Below are 25,409 nucleotides of genomic sequence, written 5' to 3'. Positions count from 1 at the left end.
CTCGTCTCCCTCCCAAGCTTCAGCCTACCACAGAGTGATAAGGTGCTGATCCCCTTGACCTGGAGACTGCTGCACAACAGCCACTACTACATGGACTGGGTGGAAAATTTTCATACTGTGAGCTTCAAAGAAAGAGATGTTATAGATTGACATTTGTAAGGGGAAAGTCAGGAAGTGACAATGAGAACAGGGAATATTCCACCAACATCCTATAGTACTAGTGTATCTGGATAAAGGTACAGTCAGTAATAAAAGAGTCAAGGATGTAGTGTCAACAGGGCAAAGCCAGGTCTTGCCAAGGACTGATTTATGGAAGGACTGAGAAAAAAGGACCATGATGAAGGGAAGCTTGTTCGCTATGGAATGAGAATTCCAAAAGACACAGTGGAAGGCCTGGGTAAGAGGAAGTGGCACATGGATGGGGTGTGGTTTAATAGAATAGGGAAGAAGGTATGAGTTGGAGGGTTTTCTCTTATAAAGCTGGAAAACGATTACCAGTGAGGAAAGTGAGAAGAGATAGCTGGAAATTGCGGCAGGACAGTTCTGCAGGTCATGGATAAAAAATAAAACTCAGTCTCTAAGATGTACATGTACTGGTGATAGGCAGAAAAAAGTACAAGGCATTAATCACTCTCTTGTGCTCTTCCTGTGAGGGGATAAAATGGGGGGAAGGATGGCACCAGGATCCATCCTGCTGAAACAGCTGGGCCTACATCTTGAGGTTAACACTGAGACTGATGGTGCTATTGGTATCTTCTCAAGCCTCTTATACTTTCAAATCCCTCCTCTCTCAGCTAAGGACCTCACCTCTTACTTTTCTGGAAAAATTGAGACCATCCAATGAAAACTCACTCTTCTTCCCTTCTGTTTATCTCAAAACCCCTTCATGTATCCCCTACTCTCTTCTCTTCTTTTTCCCCAAATTTCTGACAATAAACAAGACCTTTTTCTTGCCAAGGTCAGACTCTCTACATGTACACGTGATCCTATTCCCTCCTGTCTTCTCCAGCAAACTTCAACTTCAATCATCCACTCTGACATGCCTCAACTTCTGGAATTTTCATCCTTCTCCTCAATAACTGCCTTCCTACATGCTCAATCCACATTTACAGATTCATACCTGGACCTCTTCTTGATTATCTCTCACACCAAATAATCCAAATCAATTTTTAAGATGTGTTGATTCTGTCTCTATATCTCTCATACTCAACTCTCTTTCTAATCACATATAACCAATCCTAATTTAGGGCCCTATGACCTCTCAACTAGACCAGTGGTATCAAAACACAAAGAGAAAGATTTCTGAAGCCCCATATTGACTTAGAAAACCACAAACTAATACTATCTATGTTGTATCGTATTTTTGTTCCCATTTACATTTCAATCTGGTTCATAGGGGTGAGTTTGACATCGCTGATCTAGACTATTGCCATAGCTCCCAATGGTATCCCTGCCTCTGATCTCTCTCCATTCCAATCCATTCTTTACAGAGCTGCAGAATTGATTTTCATAAATAAGCGACAAATCTGACTATGTCATTTCCATTCTCAAGAACTTCCGTAGTTCCCCATTGGCTCTAGGATAAAATACAGACTCCTCAGTTTCACATTTAAAGCCTCTTTTTCTAGACAAAATTCATATTGCTTCTGTCATGGGTATGCATTACATACTTTTATGTTTTAGTCAAATTAAGGACACTGAACTAGTCAGGAAAATAAGGCTCTAAACCATAAAAGAGAACTAGAACTAAAAAGTCCCTTTCTGGCACTTGGTAGTTACTAGGCTTCAGGGACATAAAATAAAAGTTTTCATATTATCTGAGACAGCACAATAGCTCCACCTAGGAAAAAAGCTGACAATAACAATTTTTGGAGATCTCTTTGGAAAAACATATTGTTTCATTATGACACATTTCACATCTCATGATGAGATGGGGGTATGGCAGAGGGACAATGGTAAAAGGGAAGGAGAAGAGCATAAGTAGAGATACAAAAATAGAAGAATGATATTGAGAGAAGAAAAAGCTGTTCTTTACTTACTAGGGAACAGCACCTTGAACAGTAGAAGGGAACAGAATAAGTATTTATATGGTGCCTATTACTGTGCGAAGCACAGTAAATAGATATTTACTGATTTCCATGTAATAAACTGGTCAAATAAGGATATTAAATTTGAGATATATATTTATAGCATTTTTCAAAATATTTTTCCACCAACCCCATGAAGTCAGTAGAACAAGTATTATAATAGGAATTTTGTTAAATATAGGCCTGTTAAGCTGTAGAACTAGAATTTGAACCCAGGCTTCCTAATCAGAAGTCCACTATTTTTCTGTTACACTATGCTACTATTTTGGCTTCTCATCAAACATATAAATCTTTTGTAAAGTACTTTCTGAATTGCTCCTACAGCAAAATTTTATATCCAAGAAGTATAGAGGAACTAATAACAGGTAGACAAAAACAAAACAAAACAATTGCTTTCTGAACTTATTTTCTACTATACTAATATAAGTGGGCCTAACAAGTTAAGTGTATGCCTTGAGGCTAAATATAACAGTGCTAAGAATAATGTGCTGAGTCTCCCGAACCATGGGCAAAAAAAGAAGTAAATTTGGAAGTCTTTTCCAATAAAGAAACTGAGTCTTTATTACTCCAGGGATCACCAGGACAAGGAACCAGGACCACTGAAGTAGGAAGCAGGCTCAGATAAGTCAGCTCTGCCATATTAACAATAAGGAAAAATTATCCAGACAATCATATACACTGGAGATAAATCCAAGGTATAAGGGAGAGAAGGTGGGTTAGTTATTATATGGATGAGAGGAGATTTAGAATTGCAAATTTGTATGGGCAGGGAGATTTTACAACAGAAGTTTCCATAATGATGAAATAAGAGCACTAGATCCATTTTTTCCTTTGTACAAACCACAAACAGTAATAATGACAACTCATATTTATATAGTGCTTTAAAGGCTTATGAAGTACTTTCTTCCCAACACAAGTATTATTATCATATTACAGATGCATAAAACGAAGCTCAGAGAGATTAAGTGACTTGCCCATAGTCACTTGGCTAATAAATGTCAAAAACCAGGATTCAAACATGTTCCAGATTCTGTATCTACATTCCATGCTTCCCACAACAGCACACACAAGTTTTTTATAGGGGTAAGCTGCAAAGGCCCAGACTGTGGAGGGCCATAATTCCAAGCTATAGTTAGGCTTTAACTTTATTGGTGGTAAAGAAAACTGAAAATTTTGAGCCGAATGTGCCATGATTAAAGTGGTGTGCTAGGAAAATGAATCTGAAGGCACTTTAGAGAGTTGCCTAGGGAATTAAGAACCCAGAGTCACAAATATGTGCCAAAGGTAAGTCTTGAAGCCAGAGTTTCCTGGTTCTGAGGGCAACACTCTATCCAATGTCACATGCCTAATGTTATAGCAACTTTAAACTAAATTTACTGTCTAATTTTTTAAATTGGAGTGTCTAATAATTAAAAAATGGAAAATGAGATAAACCTTACAACCAACTTTGCCTAGTATATCTTTCCTGAAAAAGAGATGAATGACCTGTTCTCAAGGGGTTCATGATTGGTGGCACTTTTTAACATTATACAACCTACTTATGGCCATAAAATACAAGTTAGATTATAAAGTATGGAGAAGGCTTTTTGCAATTGCTGTCTTCTCTTAATAGTCTACATTCCAATCTTATCATTCAAAGGAAACTGCTTTTTCCAAAATTACAATCAATCTCTTAATTGTCAAAATCTAAAGGGCTTTTATTTTTCAATACACACACACATACACACATATACATATGTGTGTGTGTGTATCCTTCTTTACCTTTCTGCAGCTTATAACACTGTCAATCACCCTCTTATCTTTGATATTCTCTTCGCTTGAGGTTTTAGGGACATTTTCTCTCTTTGTTCTCCTCTTACCTATGTGAATGCTCTCCGTCTTCTTTCTTTGATCTTCATACAGATCAGCCCACTAACTATATGTATCTCTTCTTTATACTATTTAACTTTATTTTCAAATCTAGTTAGCCCTAATCTGCAGCATGACATTCCCAACTGTCTATTAAACATAGCAAACTCATAGACATCTAAAACTCAAAGTGTCCAAAACTGAATTCATTATCTCCTCACAAATTTTCTTCTCTTTCTAACTTTCTTATTACAGTGGAGAGCACCACCATCTTCTCAGTCCCCTAGGCTTAGAAACCTAAGTGTCATCCTTGACTCTCCTCTCTCAGTCTGTATCTAATCTATTGTCAAAACCATTCAATTCAAGAAAAAGCTCTCATACATACCCCATTCTCCCTTCTGACACTACAACCACACTGCTTATCACTTCAGGCCTAGACTACTCCAACAGCCTGCTGGCTGGTTTCCCTGCCTAAACTCTCACTCTCATCCTTTGGCACTTCATAAATTGTGGCTAGATGCCTTACGGCAGAGGTGGGGAACCTGTGGCATCAAGGCCATGTATGGCCCTCTAGGTCCTCCAGTGCAGCCCTTGATGGAAACCAAACTTCAAGTCAAGGGGCCTAACTTGAGGACCTAGAAGGCCATACATGGCCTTGATGCCACAGGTTCCCCACCCCTGCCGTATGGGGTGTCGACCTAGTTTATAAACTGCTGCGAGTCTAGTCCAACCTCCAGTCAGTTGCCTGAATGATCTTCCTAAAGTAGAGTTCTGACAATATCATTTTCTACTTAAGACAAAGTCCTTCATGACCTGGCCCCTTCTTATCTTCAGTCTTCTCATCATAACTTCTCTCCTCCACATCCTCTGCAACCTGGTGACAATGGGTTCCTTGAACAAGATAGTCCATCTTCAGACTCTGGGCATTTCTGTTGGCTTCCCTGATACCTGGCATACTCTCCTTCCTCATCTCTACATTCTGACTTCCCTAGTTTCCTTTAAGTCCCAGCTAAAATCCTACCCTCTATAGGAAGCCTTTCCTGGTCTCCCGCCCATCTTGATTATTTCCAATTTATCCTGTACACGTCTTGTTTGTGCATAGATATTTGCATGTTGTCTCCTGCGTTAGACTGTGATCTCCTAGAGAGGAGGAAGTATCTTTTTCCTTTCTTTGTATCGTCATAGCGTAGTGCATCATATGTAGGAAGTCCTTACTAAAATGCCTGATTGACTGATACAAATGAAGCTATCTTTAGTCATTTTCAGCTATTAAGCAGGTATATAGGGATTTTTGGATCACTCTATATTTGGGATTATTTTCAATAACATCATCAGAATTTGAAAGACAAAGTAAAAGAAGTTTCTAAATTTAAAATGGGCTATTACCAAAATTTATTTTTATGTCTGCTCCTCAGAACCCAGTACACTGTCACTGTACCCCACTGACAGTATATTATGTATAAATGGTGGTTAGTTTCCAGGACATTCTATATAATTCTATTTAATACCCATTGTAGCAGAAGTATCATACATTTCAAAGGAAAACATTAGGAAATATTACTGCTGTAAAATTAACTAAAAAGAAAAAATCAGCAAATTAAATATGTATCTATAATAAATATGTACATACACACAACATGCGGGATGGCCCTAAATGGAATAGACCAATGGAGATACATACAAACAATTCAATTTAACAAACATTTATTGAGCACCTATTATGTGCTAAGCACTGTGCTAAGAACTAGGAATACAAAAAAAAAAAAAGACAGTCCCTGTCCTCGAGAAGCATACAATCTAATGAGAGAGACATGCAAACAAATATATACAAGGTAAGCTATATACAGCATAAATAAGAAATAAATAAAAGAGGTAAAGCACTGAAATAAGGAGGAAGTAGGGAAGGCTTCCTGTAAGAGGGTGGGATTTAAATTGGGACTTGAAAGAAGCTACAGAGGTTAGAAGCTGGAGTTGAGGAGAGAAAGAGTTCTAGGCATGGGAGATAGCCAGAGAAAATGCCTAGAGCCCAAGCAAAGGGAGACTGGAGGAACATTAGCATAAAGATGGTAATTAAATCCATGGGATCCTATGATATTACCAAGTGAAGTGTTTTAGAGGGGGAAAAGAAGAGGACCCAGGGCAGAGCACTGAGGGATACCTACAGATAGATGGTGTGATTTGGGAGAGGATGCAGCAAAGGAAAACAGAGAAGGAGCAATGAGATAGGAAGGAAGAAAACTAGGAGAGGTCTCCTGAAAACCTAGAAATGAGAAAATATCAAGGGGGACAAAGTGATCAACAGTGTCAAAAGCTGCAAAGAGATCAAGGAGAATGAAAACTGGGAAAAGGCCGCTGGACTTGGCAATTAGAAGATCATTAGTAACTCTGGAGAGAGCTTTTTCTTTTTCTATCTTTTTTTTAAATTTAATTTATTTAATATATTTAGTTTTCAGCACTGATTTTCACAAGAGTTTGAATTACAAATTTTCTCCCCATTTCTACCCTCCCACCCACTTCAAGATGGCATATATTCTGGTTGCCCCGTTCCCTAGTCAGCCCTCCCATCTGTCACCCCACTCCCCTCCCATCCCCCTTTCCCTTCTTCTCTTGTAGGGCAAGATAAATTTCTATGCCCCATTGCCTGTGTATCTCATTTCCTAGTTGCATGCAAAAACTTATTTTTTGTTGCTGTTGTTTTGGAGAGAGTTTTTTCAATAGAATGATAAGGTCAGAAGCCGGACTGTAAGGGGTTAAGAAGAGAGTGAGAGGAGACAAAGTAAAGGCACCTATTGGAGATGGCCTTTTTGAGGAGTTTAGCTACAAAGGGCAGAAAAATTACACAACAGTTGGCAAGGATGGAAGGATCAAGATTTTTTTCTTCCAGGATAGGAAAAGACTTGGGCATGTTTGTAAGTAGTAGGAAAACAGCCAGTAGAAGAAGAGACTGAAAAGAAGTGAAAGAGTAGGAACACTTAAGGGGGCATTCTGTTGGAGAAGACAGGATGGTATGGAATAAACAAATGATAACAATTAAAAATTTGCAAGCAAGTAGCTTGAAACTTTTAAAGTACCAATATAATAAAAGAGGAAAATCTGTAAAATGGGGGAGAAAAATCACATTGAAGATATTTTGACTTTTGAATATAACGAGAAGCTTCAATCCATCTTCAATCCATCTATACATGGATTGGGGAGGGGGTGGAAATCTCATTTTTAAAAAATCAATTTTTTACCATAGTTTTTCCTGATCCTCTGGGTCCAATAATTAGTGCAGAGTTACTTTCTCCATGGAGAGCTGTTCGTTTTAGCAGCTCAATTAAGTGTCTGAAATTATAAGAGGTAAAAATGATGAGAGGACCTATCAAGTTCTAACAGCATTAAGGAAAAAAAAACCCACAAAAACCAAAATAAAAACTGAACAATTTAAGTGGAAACATGGTGATAATTTCAGCTTCAATACTTTTAATATCAAGAAGAGGTAGGAAGAATAGTATTAGTCAAAGTACTTTGGCAGTAACCAAGATAAGAAAATTTCAATTTTGTTGCTCTAATCAAAAGTATAAAAATGAGTCACATGTAAGAACTACCAATACTTTTCTTACCTGTACTGTGCTTGTACTCCAAATAGGTTACCTTTTGGAATCTGGTGACAAAATCTTTCACGTAAAATTCTTTGTACCTACAAAATAGCAGGGAAAATTAAAATATATATATTTTGTCTATAAACAAAATTTTGTACTGAGAAAATGAGTGCCCAGAATTAGGTGCTAATAATTCCATTTGTAAGCCTTGAACAAGTCAATAACCCTTTGTAAACCCATTTCCTTAACTATAAGATAGAGTTAAATGATTGGTAAAAATTAGTTCTAAAATTTTATGATCTGCCTTATTCTTCCAAACCTTCCCTGTCTGGGAAAAAAAAAAAAAACCCTACACAAAACACCCATGCTAATTATCATGAAGCTAGTTCCTCCTTTCATGGACTTGGAAAAGAGTTATTTTTGGTCTTTTTGAGATATATTAAGGAAGGCCCTAAGGATACTCTAAGAAGGCAGGAGTACAAAGTTATAAAATCAAGGAGAGAAATCAACATTCTTTCTGTCCAAACATTATCAACGGAATGTGGATGGTGACACAGAGGTGGGCTATAAACTAAGGCTGGTTAAGTTCATCACTGCATATCTGACTTTCCTTTACAAATGCACCGGCATGCCAACCACATGTACATGAAACTGTAAAATATTTTAAAAGTACATTGTATCCTTATCCAGTTTAAATTTACCAAGATGAATGGCCATTCATCTAATATTCCACACAAAGAGGCCAAAGGAAGTTCTAGCCTGGTCAGATTTAAAAGATGTTTTTTATTCCATTCTACTCGCTACTATCATTAAAAAGAAACAGGTGTTTGAAAAGAACAAGGAATTTCCAGGACTGAACAGTTGCAGGACACAAAAAACATTCATTGATAGTTATGTACCCAATCTTGACAGATGGTTTAATCAACTTTTTAAAACAGACTCTAGCATTAGAGATGCTTATGTTACAGAATAAAACAAAGAACTTTTAGAACTAGACTCCAGTCCCTCACCTTATATAAAACTTTTCAACTTTAAGTTATGATAAAGAGTTGAAGATAAGGTTATTCTCACTAGTGATTAAAAATATCACTAGGTAAGTTTTTAAATTAAAATTTAATTATTAACTCATTTTTAAACCACCTAATTTTTCTAACATATCCACAATTCTCTCCCTCCCAGGGAACTATTCTTTTGTAACAAAAAATAAAAGGGAAAAAAAAAACTCAGTTCAGCATAATTAACTAGCACATCGTCATAAACTTTGACATTGTATGCAGACTTCCACATCCATAATCCCCCAATGGTGGGAAAGTTCCTTTGTTTTTCTCATCAGTGGGTTTAAGCTTAGTTATTACAAATTTCACAGCATAAGGTTTAACTATTTTATTTTTTTCCATACATATATATGCATATATAACTTAGTCATTGTGTATATACTATTTTCATGGTTCTAATTACTTGACTCTGCATCAACAATTCATACAAATATTCCCATGCTTTTCTGTATTAAATCATATTAATTTTTTTCACAGTCATATTCTGTTAAATTGATGTACTACAACTTGTTTAATTCTTCCCTCATGAATGGGGAAATACTATGTTTTACAAAATTATGCCTTAAAAAAATTTAACTTTCTCTGGGTATGTGCCTGGCAGTAGAATTTTTGACTCAAAGAAGAGACATTTTAGGCATTTTCTTTGCAATTATAATTCCAAATTGCTTTCCAGGATGGCTGCAGGTAAGTAATTTCTAATTAGTACATACTACCACCAGTACTTCTTAGACACATTCCAGGAGAAAATTTATGATAGCTGTGTCAATTATAGTAACTTAAAAGATCATGTTCATTTAATAAAAGGGACAGGGATAGGCACTGGGGAAATAATAATAGCTGGCATTTATGTAGCACTTTAAGGTTTCCAAACACTTTACAAATCTAATCAAATTTTATCCTCACAACAACCCTGGTAAGTAGGTACAATTATTATTCCTTTATAGATGAGGAAACTGCAGAAGAGGTTAAGTGATTTGCCCAGAATTACATAGCTAATGTCTACGGAAAGATTGGAACTCAGTTCTTCTTGACTCCATGTCCAGCACTCTACCCCACTGTGCCAAATGGCTGCCTCTCAATGACCTCAAAGATATGGAAGAGATCTGTGGTTTGACTGACACAGGTAAAGAAACTCCCTCTACCAATGCACATCAGCCCCCTCTCTGTAACATAATCTTAGAGAACAGCCTAGAGCTCTGACAATTTGCCCAGGTTCAAATAATCAGTATTTGTCAGAGACAGGACTTCAATCCTGGTCAACCCGGCTTGGACACTAGTTCTCTATTTACTGTGCTAGTATGTACCAGTAAAACTTAGACCAATACATAATATATTTACAACAATATACAGTTCAAGCCTTGAAAAAATAAATGTATTCCATATGAATTCTACTTTGTTTAAAGTCTGGATGAAAGGTTATGCAATATTAATGACTGTGTCTCTTTCTGCCCTCTGGCTAGTCTTTCCTCAACAACTACCATTTAGATCCAATATCTATATTCCACACCATCCCCAATGCACACTAAACTTCATTCCTTCCCAGGGCATTCAATCTCCCTTCACCAAATCCTTACATTCTGTTCTTAGGAACAACTATCTCCTATGGTAGGTTAAAACAAAAACAAAAAAAATAAAATCCTTTCCTAGACCTTGATGCCCTTTGAGTTATTTAGTTATTTTAGCTATTTCAATATATGTTTTCTTAGCCAAACTTCTCCAAGTAGTTATCTATACTGGCTACTTCCATTCATAACTCAATTACTCCTTAATCCAGCCTGCTACCAGTCTTGTGTCCCAAACATTCTAGTAGAATTGCTCTCTAGGGTCATTAATAATTTCCTAATATAACAAACATAATCATGTTTTTTTCAGAGAACATAGGACTTAAGATTTATAATTGGAAGAGGCCTTAGAAATCATATACTCTAACTCTCTTAATTTTCACATGAGGAAACTGAAGCCCAAAGACAAAAGAAGGAGAAGAGCTGAGATTTGAAGCCAGGTTCTTTGACTTTAAATCTAGGGCTCCTTTTATTATGTCACCAGTCATTTTCCTCTTTAACTTTTCCATAGCATGAGATTACTGAAAAAAAGACATTCTCTTCTTCAATCCAATCCAAAAAGCATTTATTATGCACCTACTCTGTTCCAAGCACCATGCTAAAGAAAACAGTCCCTGTACTCAATAAGCTTACAATCTAAAGGAGGAAAAACAAACAAAAAGTAGGCAGAAAAGCAGTGGGGTGAGTTGGTTATTTAATCTCTCTCACCCTAAGATTTCTAAACTGGCATAGTGAAGAGACAGAGAGAGCTGGGCCTGTAGTGAAAAACACCTGAATTCCAAATCAGCTTCAGATAATTTCCAGCTGTATGAAACTGGGCACGTCATTTCACTGCTACCTGGTTTACCTTCCTCAACTGTGAAATGAAGATAAATAATAATAATAGCATTTACCACTCAAGGTTGTTCTAAGTATCAAATGGTATAATGTTTGTAAAGTGCATAGCATATGGCCTCACACATAGTAGGTATTTAATAAGTGGTTGTTCCTTCAACATGAATGTCCCCCAAAGCTCTGTCCTGGGCTCTCTTCTCAAACTATACCACCTCATTTGGTTTTCTCATTTAGTTCCCTTGGGTTCACTTATTATTTCACTACAGGACTCATTTACTTACACTTACACCCTCACCAAATTGATCTCTATCTTTCTCCAGCTCCAACTTTAAGTCTGGCATTACAAGTTGCTTTTTGGATACCTTGAATTCAAACTCAACATGCCTAAAATTGAACTTATCTTTTCCCCAAACCCATTTCTCTACACCTCTATTGCTGTTGAGGGTATCACAATCCTCTATAACCAAGGTTTGAAACTGGTGTCAAATTCATTTTCACTGATCCCTTAGAATAGAACCAATCAGTTGTCAAATGCTCATTTCTACCTTCACAACGTCTCTCTTCTAAGTCCCCTTCTCCTCTCCTCACAGATGCCACTCTGATACAGGCACTCATCACCTCATGCCTGGACTACAACAGCCTGCAGTTGTTTTTTCTGCTTTAAGCCTCTTCTCAAAGCTCTAAGTAATATTGGTAAAGCAAAGGTCCTTAAGAAACCCACACTAGAGCCTAACATTGCCACAAGCTATCATGTTCTATCTCTTTTTCCCTTCACAGCTAAAGATCTTGAACAAGCTGTCTATGCTCAGAGCTTCCAATTTCTCTCCTCCCAATCTCTTCTAAATCCTCTGCAACTTGGCTTCTGATCTTATCTATCAAGTGAAATTGCTCTCTCACAAGTTTCCAGTTATTTCTTAAATGTCAAATGTAATGGCGCTTTCTCAACCTTCATCCTTCTGGAGCTTTCTGCAGCATTTGAAACTATGCATCACCTTCTCCTCTTGGATAATCTCTACTCTGAGGATTTTTAATGTTACCTTATCTTGGTTCTCCTACCTGTAAGACTACTCCTAAGTTTACTTTCCTGGGGCTTTATCCATATTATGCCCAGTATCTGTGGGTGTTTCCCAAGATTTTGTTCTAAGCCCTCTTTTCTCTCTATACTCATTCACTTAGTGATATCTTATTAACCCTGAAAAGGGTTTAGAATGAACACCATAGAGATGATTCCCACATCCACAACAACATAATTAAAATGTGTGTATGTATGTATACACACACACACACACACACAATATGCCAGGCACTGTACTGAACACTTTACAAACATTGCATCATTTGATCCTCACAACAATCCAGGATGTAGATGCTATTATCATCACCTCTATTTTACAGATGAGAAAACTGAGGAAAAGAAGGGTTAAGTAACTTGCCCAGGGATACACAGCTAGTAAATATCTGAGGTCTGCTTTGAATTCTGGTTTTCCTGACTCTAGGCACAGCATCCTATCTCCTGCATCATCTAGCTGCCCAAGGCTGCAATCATGCATCACTGTCAACTGGACATTTTAAACTAACTATCCCATAAGCAGATCTCTCACTCAACATGTTTAAAACAGAACTCATCTTTTACCCCTAAGTCAACCAATTCAACTCTACACTGTCCTTCTCTGATTCCCTAGTCCCCTTATCATTATCACCAATTAAGCTCAGCTAAATGTTAGCTAAGGGATCACTCGCACCCTTAGCCACCTTCATTCCTACACATATGCTGCTAATTGAAGATGAAGAAAATTACACCTTAACTGGGCCCTCAGTGCAGCTAGGCGATCCTTCTATACCTCCCTGATCAACTTACTATCCTATTCTCCTTATCTACTCTTCCAAAATCTTTTTTTTTTCCCTCCTCAAACTTCCCTTAGAACCCATACAGAAAAAAAAAACACTTTACTTTCATCATGAGTTCCCTCTTTTCCTGTCTTCACCTCATGTCACACATATACCTTCTGCAAAGATCTCCTCCTTCACCTGTTTCACACGATGAGATATTTACTCCTTAACAAGGCTACCCTATTTACCTGCTCAAGCAATCCCATTCCATCCTGTCTCCAACAGATTTGTCCCTCTGTTATCCCCACTCTAGCACTTACTATCAATCTCTCCCTGTTACTGGTTCCTTCCCAACTGCCTACAAACATTCCCAATGTTTTGTCATCCTAGAAAAACTCTCTCACTTGATCCTTCTAATCCTGCTATATCCTATATCTCTTCTGGCCATCATGGCTAAATAGCTGGAAAAGCCCAGCTACAATAGATGCCTCTACTTTCTCTCCTCTCACTCTCTTATTAACCTCTTACAATCCAGCTTTCAATCTTATTCCACCAAAACTACTCTCTCCAAAGATACCAATAATCTCTTATTTGCCAAATCCAATAGCCTTTTCTCAATTCTCATTTTCCCACAGCCTCTGATATTGCTGATCACTCTCTCTTTCTTGATACTCTCTTCTGTCTAGATTTTTGGGACACCTGTGTCCTGGTTCTTTGCCTATCTGACTGGTCCTTTAATGTCTCCTTTGCTGGATCCTGATCCAGATCACATCTTCTAGCCATAAGTGTCCCACATGGTTCTGTCCTGGGCCCTCTCCTCTTCTCCCTTTTACTTTTTCACTTGGTGAACCCATAGCTCTCATGGACTTAATTACTATCTCTATGATGAAAATTCTTAAGTCTCCTTACTGTACATTGATATTGCTGTTTGATCTGTCTGCCACAGGTCTCTGTGCTCAGTTCATCCTCTATATTAAGCTGCCACAGTGATTTTCCTAAAGCACAGGTCTGACCATGTCACCTCAGCACTCATTAAACTCCAGTGGATCCCTGTTACTTTCAAGGTCAAATAAAAAATTCTCTTTATGGTTTTTAAAGCCCTTCATAACTTAACCCCTTCACTCCTACCTTTCCAGTCTTTTTCTTACATCCTCCAAAACCCACCCCTATGTACTCTTCAAACCAGTAACAGTAGCCTCCTTGCTATTCCCAGAACAAGACATTTCATCTGGACATTTTCTCTAACTGTCCCTCATACTCAGCATGTTGTCCCTTATCATCTTTGGATACTGCCCTCTCTGGCTTCTTTAAAGTCCTGACTAAAAGGCAACCAGGCAGGAAGCCTTTCCAAGTCCCTCTAAATTCTAGCAGCTTGACTCTGTTAATTATTAATTATTTACCCTGTATATAGCTTAGTTGTACATATTTGTTTACTTGTTGTCTCTCTCATTAGACTGAGCTCTTTGAGGTCAGGGACTGTCTTTTGTCTCTTCTTATAATCCCAATACTTAGCAAAGGGCCTGGAATTGCTACCTTTTCCCCAAACCCATTCTTCCCCCAAAGTTCTCTACTGCCTACTGTTGAGGACATCACAGCCTCCATTATTCAGGTTTGAAACTTTGCTGTCAACTTCATTTTCATTCATCCCATAGATCCAAATGTTGTTGTCACCTTCATGACAACTTATGTACACATCTTCTTCTTTCCACTCAAGCAGCTATCACCAAATTTCAGTGCTTATTAAGTTTCATTCTACTAACTTGTTCCCTTGTCTCAAGTTTCTCCCCAATTTTATCCATTTTCTACATGGCACCAAAACGGTCTTTCTAAAAAGTGTTCCATTAATTTTAGTAGCTCCCTATTACCACCAGGATCAAATGTGCACTACTGTGTTTGGTTTTTAAAGTTCTTTACCACCTGGCCCCTTCCTCTATTTCCAAATCTTCTTACACATTACTTTCCTTCCCACACAATACAGTTCAGCCATACTGGCCTGTCTGCTGTTCCTCACACAATTCTCTTTTTTTCTAGTTCTATGCCTTTTCAATGGCTATCTCCCATGCCTAGAATACCTTCCTCTCTCATATATGTCTCTCATAATGTCTTCCATCTACTCTCCATATAACTTATATGTAGGTATTTGTGTGTATATGCATGTTTTAATGTGCATTTCTCTAATAAACGGTGATTTAGAGCCATTTTTTCATATGATTACAGATAGCTTTAATTTCTTCATCTGAAACTTGCCTGTTCAAATCCTTTGACCATTTATCAATTGTGGAACATTTAAATCTTATTATAGGATAACTTTAAATCACATTTCTCCCTGTCTTTGAAAGCCTTCAACTGCTCTTTATTTAACTTCAACTGCCTAAAGATCGAGGTCCAAATTCTTTAGTCTGGTATATAAGCAAAGCCACAATCTGTTCCAAACCTAGACTGGCATTATACAGTGGCAAGAACATCTAACATGTAAATGCCTGTGTTCTCAGTCTGAGTTTTCTTCAAAAGGTGGAGGAAAAAATAAAGGGTACTGTTGTTCTGGACTTCAATCTAATCAACCAGGACGTTGCTGACGTAGAAATGATAGAAACCAAGGTGTGGAATGGTCTAATAAATACTCTAGAGCTGGCGGGGCAGGTTTAAAAGGTTTCAGAGAAGGATTATGTAGTATGTTCAGGCCTAAAATTCTATTAATGGAATGGGCTTAAGGGGGTAGGAAAATTAAAACAAACAAAAAACCCTCTAACCTTAAGAATGATGATGAATACTAATATGTAGTAGTTTCCAATAATAGGAGTTATCAAGAGTTCTAAAATGACAAATGAACCCAGAGTTCCAAGGACAAAAAGGGGCATTTAAAGTTAAACTGAGGGCAAAAAGAAGATTAAAGGGAAAAGATTACTGCTCAAGAAAGCTAAGATAAGAACTACTCAACTCCTATTTGGCTACCATTTTCTCTTCCAAGCAAAATCATTTCTGAATAGTAAAGGACATAACAAATATAGCTTTGATTTCACATCTCACCAAATGAAGTAAGGCTAGCAAAAGAATAACTAATTGCCCCCAGTGAATTAAGACTACTAGTCCTGCAAGAACTACATGTGGGGTACTAAGAGAAATGACAGATTTGACTGCTGAAAGACTGTAGTGAATGAGAACAGTAACATTAGAAAGAGCCTATCAACTTTTCAGAATATTTTAAATGAATAAAATAAAACATATGCAATTACAAAGGAAACCAATTATATTGAAATATTTATAATTTTTTTTAAGTTTATGGACCTGAGATTAAGAATCTTTATTCTACACAGAGTTTTTACTGATCCTCCCAGCTTCTACTGTAATCTGATTCATTGTTGTTCAGTAGTTTCAGTCATGTCCAACTCTTCATGCCCACCATTTGGGGTATCCTTGGCAAAGATACTGGAGTGGTTTACCATTTCCTTCTAAAGCTCATTTTACAAATGAGGAAACTGAGGGAAACAGGGTCAAATGACTTGCCCAGGGTCATAGAGCCAGCAAGGTCTGAGATTGGACCTGAACTCAGGTTTTCCTGACTCCAGGTCCAGTACTCCTTCCACTGCACCACCTAGCTGCCCCCTTATGTAGTACTTAGCTCCTTTCTAATGCATTAACTGATGTCTACCATTTTTTCGCTTTCCTTCTTAGTAGACTGTGAGCTCCATGAAACCTGGGAAAAGATGTTAGTAAAACTCTCCCCACCCCTCCCCAAAGCTCTGAATACAGTAGATGCAAGCTCTCTACGGACCTCAACAAGTGCTTATTGAAACAAGATAAGGTACATGAGTGCTCAAGAAGCACTGTAAGCTAAGTAGGATGCTAGACTTACTTGGGGTCATTATGCCTCAAACTCAATTACAGCCTATGACAGTTATTGGATTTGTGACCATGGAAAAGAACATGGACTTTGAATCTCAGTCTTCTTGTCGGTCACTCAGTAAGCATTTATTAAATGCTTACTATGTACCATGCACTGTGCTAAGCACCCAGAATACAAGTAAAGGCAAAGACAGTCCCTGCTCTCAAGGAGTTCATTATCTACTGGGGGAGATTATAAGCAAACAAATATGTACAAACAAGCTATACACAGGATAGATGGGAAATAATTAACCAAGGGAAGGTACCAGAATTAAGAGGGGTTGGGAAAGGCTTCCTATAACAGGCAAGATTGAAGGAATCTAGGGACTGTTGAAAGGCTCAAACAAGATAAGGTTTTAGTGTCAGTTATTTGCCACTGTAAAGATTCTGTTTGTACACAGTTTCATTAATAGTCATCAAGAGGCATATTTAAGCCTAATTTCATTCACTTGGAGTTGAATCCAACTCTCCATTTTCTAATGTTCAGTATCTGTACTGATTTCCTTTTCTCAGTTCTATTTGTCTTTCCTTGCATTTTAGGACAGGTCTCAGCGACCCCTTTGAAGGCTGTCAGTGTTGGGTTGTGTAGAAGCTCAATATTCACCACTCATGACTCCTTGTCTAACAATCTTTTGTATTTGGAGAGAGGTTTTATTACCCTTTATTACCCTTATCAGAAAAAAGTGAGGCCCTCCCCTCAAACACACACAATGTGTGCATACTTATTTATAAATTATATACAACTCCCACAATTATCCTGAACATATTTCCAGAAGACTGATCGTAACAAGATGAAACAGGAGTTAGTTTTCTCATCTCTGCCAGCTGAATTTTGGATTTCATACTAGACCAGGGTTTTATTGCTCTTTTTTTTAATTAATTTTTTTTTATTTTTAATTCACAACATTCAGTTCCATAAGTTTTTGAGTTCCAAATTTTCTCTCCTTCCCTCTATCCCCCTCCCCCTAAGACAGCATGTAATCCCATATAGGTTTTACATATACCTTTGCATTGAACTTATTTCCAGTACAGTTGTAAAAAAGAATTATAACCAATGGAATGAATCATGAGAAAGAAGAAGTGAAACCAAAAAAGAAGAAAAACAAAAGGGAGCAAATAATTTGCCTCAATCTGCATTCAGACTCCATAATTCTTTCTCTGGATGTGCATAGCTTTTTCCATCATGAGTCTTTTGAAGCTGTCTTTGAACTTTGCATTGATGAGAGGTTAGCCAAGTCTATCAAAGTCAGTACTTAACAGATACCCTGTGACTGTAATCATGTATAATGATCTCCTGGTTCTGCTCCCCTCACTTAGCATCAGTTCATGTAAGTCTTTCCAAGTTATAATGACGTCTGTCTGCTCCTCATTTCTTATAGCACAATAGTATCCCATTACGTTCATATACCACAATTTGTTTAGCCATTCCCCAATTGATGGGCATCCCCTTGATTTCTAATTCTTTGCCACCACAAAAAGAGCTACTATAAATATTTTTGTACATACTGGTCTATTTCCCACTTGTGTGATCTCTTTGGGATACAGCCCTGGAAGTGGTATTGCTGGGTCAAAGGGTATGCGCATTTTTATAGCTCTTTGGGCATGGTTCCAAATTGCCCTCCAGAATGGCTGGATCAGTTTACAACTCCACCAACAATGTAACAATGTTCCAATTTTCCCACATCCTCTCCAGCATTTATCATTTTCCTGTTTTGTCATGTTAGCCAATCTGACAAGAGAGATGTGGTACCTAAGAGTTGTTTTGATTTGCATTTCTCTAATCAATAGTGATTTAGAGCATTTTTTCATATGCCTATAGATATCTTTTAATTTTTTCCTCTGAAAACTGTCTGTTCATATCCTTTGACCATTTCTCAATTGGGGAATGACTTGTATTCCTATAAATTTGACCCCCTGTATATTTTAGTTATGAGGCCTTTATCAGAGACACTGGTTGTACACTGCTCTTTTTTGTGTTTTAAATTTTATGGTTTCTATGAAGGGAAATAACTTGCTAACCATCTCTTAACCGAGAGTTGATGAACTCAAAATGCAAATAAGACATATAGTTTTGTATAGAGCCAATGCAGGAATTTATTTTGCTTAAGTGTTACTTCCAAGGGTTCCTTTTTTCCTTTTTAATGGGGGGGAGAGGGGGGGAAGACAGGGCAGGACAGAGAAAATAAAAGTGAGTCAATGAAGGATCGTTTTTTTTAAAATGTAGAGAAAGTCAGAAAGAAGCAAAAACAAGGTCAGATTTGAAACCAACAGACTGACCATACACTTAAAAAAAAAAGCAGTCATGCATAATTCTCTTTTTTCTGTCCTACTGCTTAGGCAGCACAATGGTGCAGTGAATAGAGTGCTGGGCCTGCAGTCAAAATATGAGTTGAAAGGTGACCTCAGAAACTTAATAGCTGTGTGACACTGAGCAAGTCATTTAACTTGCCTGTCTCAGTTTCTTCAATTGTAAAGTGAGAATAAAAACATAAAGTAACAGCATCTACCAATCAGGACTGTTGTGAGGATCAAATGATATAATATTTGTAAAGTACTTAGCATAATACTTGGCACACAGTAGGTAGTATATAAATGATTATACCTTTCCCTTCCTATATATATTGAATTGTTAATTTTATTTGTAAGTTGAGTTCAGAATAAAAATTAAAATTGTTAAACTATGGAAAAACTGTTGGTACAAATTATTTCTATGCTGGTGTAAGCTTCCTAAAGTTATAAGAACAAGAAGAGTAGAAAAAACACAATTGCTGAATGCTTCTTTGAAGAATAAACACTCATCATGGGCAGAAGAGGGGGGAAAAGTAATTTTTATTGATGAAGCTCACTTTTTTATTCAAGGTTATACGAAACCTTTTATCAGAAATAGTCCAGTGGTGCCTATAAAATCTGAGACCATTCATCAGGCTTTAAACATCCACCCTCTCAAAAAATGTTATGGAGATTAAAAAAAATATTTTAGCAAACCTTTAGTCTTGTCTCTATTGAGGGACTGAGAAAATCTGCCAAATATACTGATAATATTAAGAAGCAGAATTCTTCCAGAATTACAGAAATTACCAGGAAATTAAATACTGCTACATGACTTTGTTCTATCCCATACATCACAAACAGTTGAGAAATGTACTTAAGATACAGCAACTTGCAGGTCAAGAAGCAGTCCTCAATCAAGGCCATAATTTATTTTAATATTTATGTATTTCTTAAACATTTAACATGTGTAAAACTGGGAGAGATAATTAACGGATGTTAATAACAGTTTGGATCCAGAAATATCTAGACGGGGCAATTTTTTCAGATGAAATTTAGTCTAAAAAAATGTAGAGAAGTGATAATAATTTCTACGAAAAACATTTTGCTATGAGTTTTAGTGAATCAGAAGCTCAGTATGCATTAATTGGGTCATAAATCAACCAAAAAAGCTAATGCCATCCTGTGATGCTTTAAGACAGCTTCCATTGAGTATTCCTTATCTTCTTCTTCTTCTTTTTTTATTTTTTGCAGGGGGGAAGGCCGGGCAATTGGGGTTAAGTGACTTGCCCAAGGTCACACAGCTAGTCAGTGTGTCAAATGTCCGAGGCCGGATTTGAACTCAGGTCCTTCTGACTCCAGGGCCAGTGCTCTACTCACTGTGCCACCTAGCTAAAATATTTTTCTGTCATCTAATATACCATGTAACTTTTACATCGCTCATGTATCTAAAAATTATTTGTGTATATATAATTTCTCTTGCTGGGATCCCCAACATCACCTAAAAACGTGTCATAAGTTCAAGGTTCTCAATAGATGTTAAATACATACTAATTTCAATATATATATATGTATATATATATATATATATATACACTAACCTGTGAAATACACTCTCCATGTTTTAGGTTGCTGTTTTTCGATTTACGACTGCTCATTTCGACAATTCAGATCTTTAAAAAAAGAAAAAAAATGAAAAAATATGTATTATGGTGCCACAAATTTTGTTCTATTACTAAGTCCAAGGGCTACCTATACTAGGCTAAGAGCCAGAATATAAGCTCTTGAGGGCTGGCAGTATTTTCATTTTTGTCTGGGACCTCATACCTCGTATAGTGCCTCAGTAAGGGCTAATAAGTTCCAAGTCATTAAAGCTCAGTTCCCAAGAGAAAAAGGACAAAGATATTCACTGTAAAAATGATAAAGAAACAGAGAAATGTTTAAAATAAAGGAAAAGTTTTACAGCTGTAGAAAGAGAAGACAACCCTGGTCTTCTTTTTTAAAATACATTTTTATTAATATATTTTGTTTTTATATCACACATTTCTATTTTAAATTAGCTTTTTAAAAAATTAAACAAAAATCTACTTTTTTTTTCTCCACCTTCCCCCTTGAGGGGAGGGGAAAGTAAAAAAATATGCATAAGCAAGTGAAACTCATTCCCACATTTGGTATGCACTCCAAACACACACACAGTGACACACAAACAGACACACAATTCTGTACCCTGAGTTCATCTTTGTTTTGTTAGGAGGTGGGTGGCATGGTTCATCAGGGGCACAATATTCCTAGCTAATATATCACTAGGTCTGGCTTCCCCTCATTGATTTCAATGTGTTGTGTAGAAGTGGGCAGAATGGTGAATGAAGAGTCATGTACAACTATATTAATAATGTTTTCATATTCATGTTGTAATTTCAACTCTAATATGCAGGTATTTTAAAAGATGATTATTAGCTGTTGCAATTTTAGAAGTAGTCACTAAATCATTTTTATTTAGCTTTATCATTCATTAAATCGTTTATTTAAAGTAGTTTTTCTATGCAAATCATTCTTCAGCTTCTAAAATTTTTTTACTTTTCCATCAGCATAACTGCTGGTGTTCAAATAGGCAGAAGTTGGTGGAGTGAACAATTTTAACAGAAAATTGTAATTAAGATTTGACCAATTATGCCTCAAATCCTTACTGACAGTTTCTAAGCAGAACAGACTATCTATGCAGAAGCTGTGATATACTTATAGATTTATAAAACAGTGAGATTGTAGATAAAACGCTGAAAAGTATGTTTGTATTTGGAGCTGCAACTGATTATTACAAAATAGAAGTAAATATTTAAACTTCCACTAAATTTTAAATACAGTGGCTAAATTTAATATCTCAAATTCTGGTATCTCTAGAGAAGTTAATTTAACTTTTAGAAAATATAATCTTTCAGGTCTGAAAATAACACTTTTTACACAATCTGTCAAACTGGTAGCTTCCTATTATTATCCTATTGGCAGGGAGTCCTAGGGAGGAGTGGAGTTGGAAACAGCAACAGCAATGGTCACTTACTACTGAAGACTTGTGCATCTCAAGACCTTCTCATCACCAACACTGCTTTCCATTTAGCAAAATGCAACAAAACTTCATGGATGCACCCTCACAGCAAACACTGGCATTTAACAGACAATGTGATTGTAAGGAGAAGAGACAGATAGAATGTGAGAGTGACAAAGGCAATGTGTGTGCAGAGTGCTGGACTGATCACAGACTTATCCTTTCCAAGCTAAATATTCAAATTCAACAAAAGTTGTGCTCCCCAAGGCAAAATGACTACCAGAAGAATTAATGTCAACAGATTAGAGCTCTTCTGTCAGCAGAAACAGTTTGTGCTAACTTGGAAGGAAAATTGCACACAGTTGGCAACAGTGGAGCAGAAAAGGAGTGGGTAGCTTTCAGAGATTTGGTGAATAGCACTGCATTTGCTCATCTGTGTCACAATACTCCCAAAAACCAAGACCGGTGGAAGAAGGGGAAGATGGCGGCTGGAAAGCAGGGACTAGCATGAGCTCCCTGCTGAGTCCCTCCAAAAACCTATAAAAAATGGCTCTGAACCAATTCTAGAACGGCAGAACCCACAAAACAGCAGAGGGAAGCAGGGCTCCAGCCCAGGACAGCCTGGATGCTCTCTGGGTGAGGTCTATCACACACACAGCTGGGAGCTGGAAGCGGAGAGGAGCAGAGCCCAGCCTGAGCAGTGCGGACCAACCAGACCAGGAGCCTGGCGGAATGTGCCCTACCACCCTGAATCAGTGAGCTGCGGCAGTTACCAGACTTCTCAACCCACAAACACCAAAGACAGCGGAGAAGGTTAGTGGGAAAAACTGAGGAAGTGGAAGGAGTTCACGGTTAGGCTACCAGCCCCTGGGGCAGCAGAGGTGGGGCACTACAGCTGCAGTTGCTTCTGGCCCCAGGCCCATGTGGTGGGAGGAATTAAGTGGCGGATCAGAGCAGGAGTGCACAGCAGGCTGAAGATTTAAGCCCAGTCCGGGTTGGGGGTTCTTGGGGAAGGAGCAGTGCTGGTGTGGCAGAGCTGGCACATCCCCCCTAAATGTGGAACATAGAACTCTTTAGTCTACAAGCAGTCATACCCCACTGAAAAACTCAAGGGTCAAGTAAGTTGCCTGGGAATATGGCCAGGCAGCGAAAACACACCCAGATTCAGTCTCAGACTTTGGATTCTTTCTTTGGTGACAAAGAAGACCAAAACATACAGCCTAAAGAAGTCAACAAAGTCAAAGAGCCTACAACAGAAACCTCCAAGAAAAACATGAACTGGTCCCAGGCCATGGAAGAGCTCAAAAAGCATTTGGAAAAGCAAGTTAGAGAAGTAGAGGAAAAATTGGGAAGAGAAATGAGAAGGATGCGAGAAAACCATGAAAAACAAGTCAATGACTTGCTAAAGGAGACCCAAAAAAATACTGAAAAAAACAACACCTTAAAAAATAGACTAACTCAAATGTCAAAAGAGCTCCAAAAAGCCAATGAGGAGAAGAATGCCTTGAAAGGAAGAATTAGCCAAATGGAAAAGGAGGTCCAAAAGACCATTGAAGAAAATACCACTTTAAAAATTAGATTGGAGCAAGTGGAAGCTAGTGACTTTATGAGAAATCAAGATATTATAAAACAGAACCAAAGGAATGAAAAAATGGAAGACAATGTGAAACATCTCATTGGAAAATAGATCCAGGAGAGATAATTTAAAAATTATTGGACTACCTGAAAGCCATGAGCAAAAAAAGAGCCTAGATATCATCTTTCAAGAAATTATCAAGGAGAACCACCCTGATATTTTAGAGCCACAGGGCAAAATAGAAATTGAAAGAATCCACCAATCGCCTCCTCAAATAGATCCCAAAAAGAAATCTCCTAGGAATATTGTCGCCAAATTCCAGAGGTCCCAGATCAAGGAGAAAATACTGCAAGCAGCCAGAAAGAAACAATTTGAGTATTGTGGAAACACAATCAGAATAACCAAGACCTGGCAGCTTCTACATTAAGAGATCGAAGGGCTTGGAATACGATATTCCAGAGGTCAATGGAGCTAGGATTAAAACCTAGAATCACCTACCCAGCAAAACTGAGTATTATGCTCCAAGGCAAAATATAGACTTTCAATAAAATAGAGGACTTTCAAGCTTTCTAAATGAAAAGACCAGAGCTGAATAGAAAATGTGACTTTCAAACACAAGAATCAAGAGAAGCATGAAAAGGTAATCAAGAAAAAGAACAAGAAAAAGAAATTGCAAGGGACTTACTAAAGTTGAACTGTTTTGTCTACATTCCTAAATGGAAAGATGACATGTATGATCATGAGATCTCAGTATTAGGTTAGCTGAAGGGAATATGTATATATATGTGTGTGTGTGTGTGTGTGTGTTTATGTACATATATAAGTGAATGTGTATGTATGTATATATCTGTGTGTGTGTGTGTGTGTGTGTGTATGTATACACAGAGAGAGAGAGAGAGGGAGGGGGAGAGAGAGAGAGAGAGAGAGAGAGAGCAGACACAGGGTGAGTTGAAGATGAAGGGAAGATATCTAAAAGAAATAAAATCGAATTAAGGGACGAGAGAGGAACATACTGAGAGATGGAGACAGGGAGAGATAGAATGGGGTGGATTATCTCACATAAAGGTGGCAAGAGGAAGCAGTTCTGTGGGAGGAGGGGAGAGGGCAGGTGAGGGGGGAATGAGTGAACCTTGCTCTCATCAGATTTGGCCTGAGGAGGGAATACCATACATACCCAATTGGGTATCTTACCCCACAGGAAAGAAGAGGGAAGAAGATAAAAAAGGGGGGAGGGGATGATGGAGGGGAGGGCAGATGGGGGTGGAGGTAATCAAAAACAAACACTTTCGAAAAGGGGACAGGGTTAAGGGAGAAAATTCAATAAAGGGGGATGGGTTGGGAAGGAGCAAAATATAGTTAGTCTTTCACAACATGAGTATTGTGGAGGGGTTATACATAATGATACACATGTGGCCTATGTTGAATTGCTTGACTTCTTAGGGAGGGTGGGTGGGAAGGGAAGAGGGGAGAGAATTTAGAACTCAAAGTTTTAAAAACAGATGTTCAAAATAAAAGTTTTTGCATGCAACTAGAAAATAAGATACACAGGCAATGGGGCATAGAAATGTATCTTGCCCTACAAGAAAGGAAGGGAAAAGAGGATGGGAGGGGAGTGGGGTGACAGAAGGGAGGGCTGACTGGGGAACAGGGCAACCAGAATATATGCCATCTTGGGGTGGGGGGGGAGGGTAGAAATGGGGAGAAAATTTGTAATTCAAACTCCTGTGAAAATCAATGCTGAAAACTAAATATGTTAAATAAATAAATTTAAATTAAAAAAAAAAAAAAAACAAAAAACCAAGACCGGTTTAATGAAAATGATGGGGAAATTGAGAAGCTGCTAAAT

At 37.7% G+C, this 25,409-nt stretch overlaps 1 protein-coding gene across 4 annotated transcripts in view; it reads right to left on the bottom strand.

The window, feature by feature from the left end:
- The window catches only part of ORC4 (origin recognition complex subunit 4), an 87,500-nt gene that overhangs the window by 36,818 nt on the left and 25,273 nt on the right, over positions 1-25,409 (bottom strand). The window contains exons 2-4 of one of the 4 annotated variants that reach the window (XM_036746595.1): positions 20,549-20,620; positions 7,538-7,614; positions 7,169-7,259 (exon numbers count right to left, since the gene is read on the bottom strand). In XM_036746595.1, coding sequence (XP_036602490.1) covers positions 7,169-7,259; positions 7,538-7,614; positions 20,549-20,605 — 225 coding nt within the window. In that variant the 5' untranslated portion in view covers positions 20,606-20,620. The remainder of the gene's footprint in view (positions 1-7,168; positions 7,260-7,537; positions 7,615-20,548; positions 20,621-25,409) is intronic. The other 3 variants (XM_036746596.1, XM_036746597.1, XM_036746598.1) reach the window with 3 other exon arrangements.

Source organism: Trichosurus vulpecula, chromosome 2 (assembly GCF_011100635.1).
Source record: "Trichosurus vulpecula isolate mTriVul1 chromosome 2, mTriVul1.pri, whole genome shotgun sequence".
In the NCBI taxonomy this organism is placed as follows: Eukaryota; Metazoa; Chordata; class Mammalia; order Diprotodontia; family Phalangeridae; genus Trichosurus; species Trichosurus vulpecula.
Note: the sequence above shows the minus strand (reverse complement) of the source record. Positions and strands in the feature narration are given on the sequence as shown.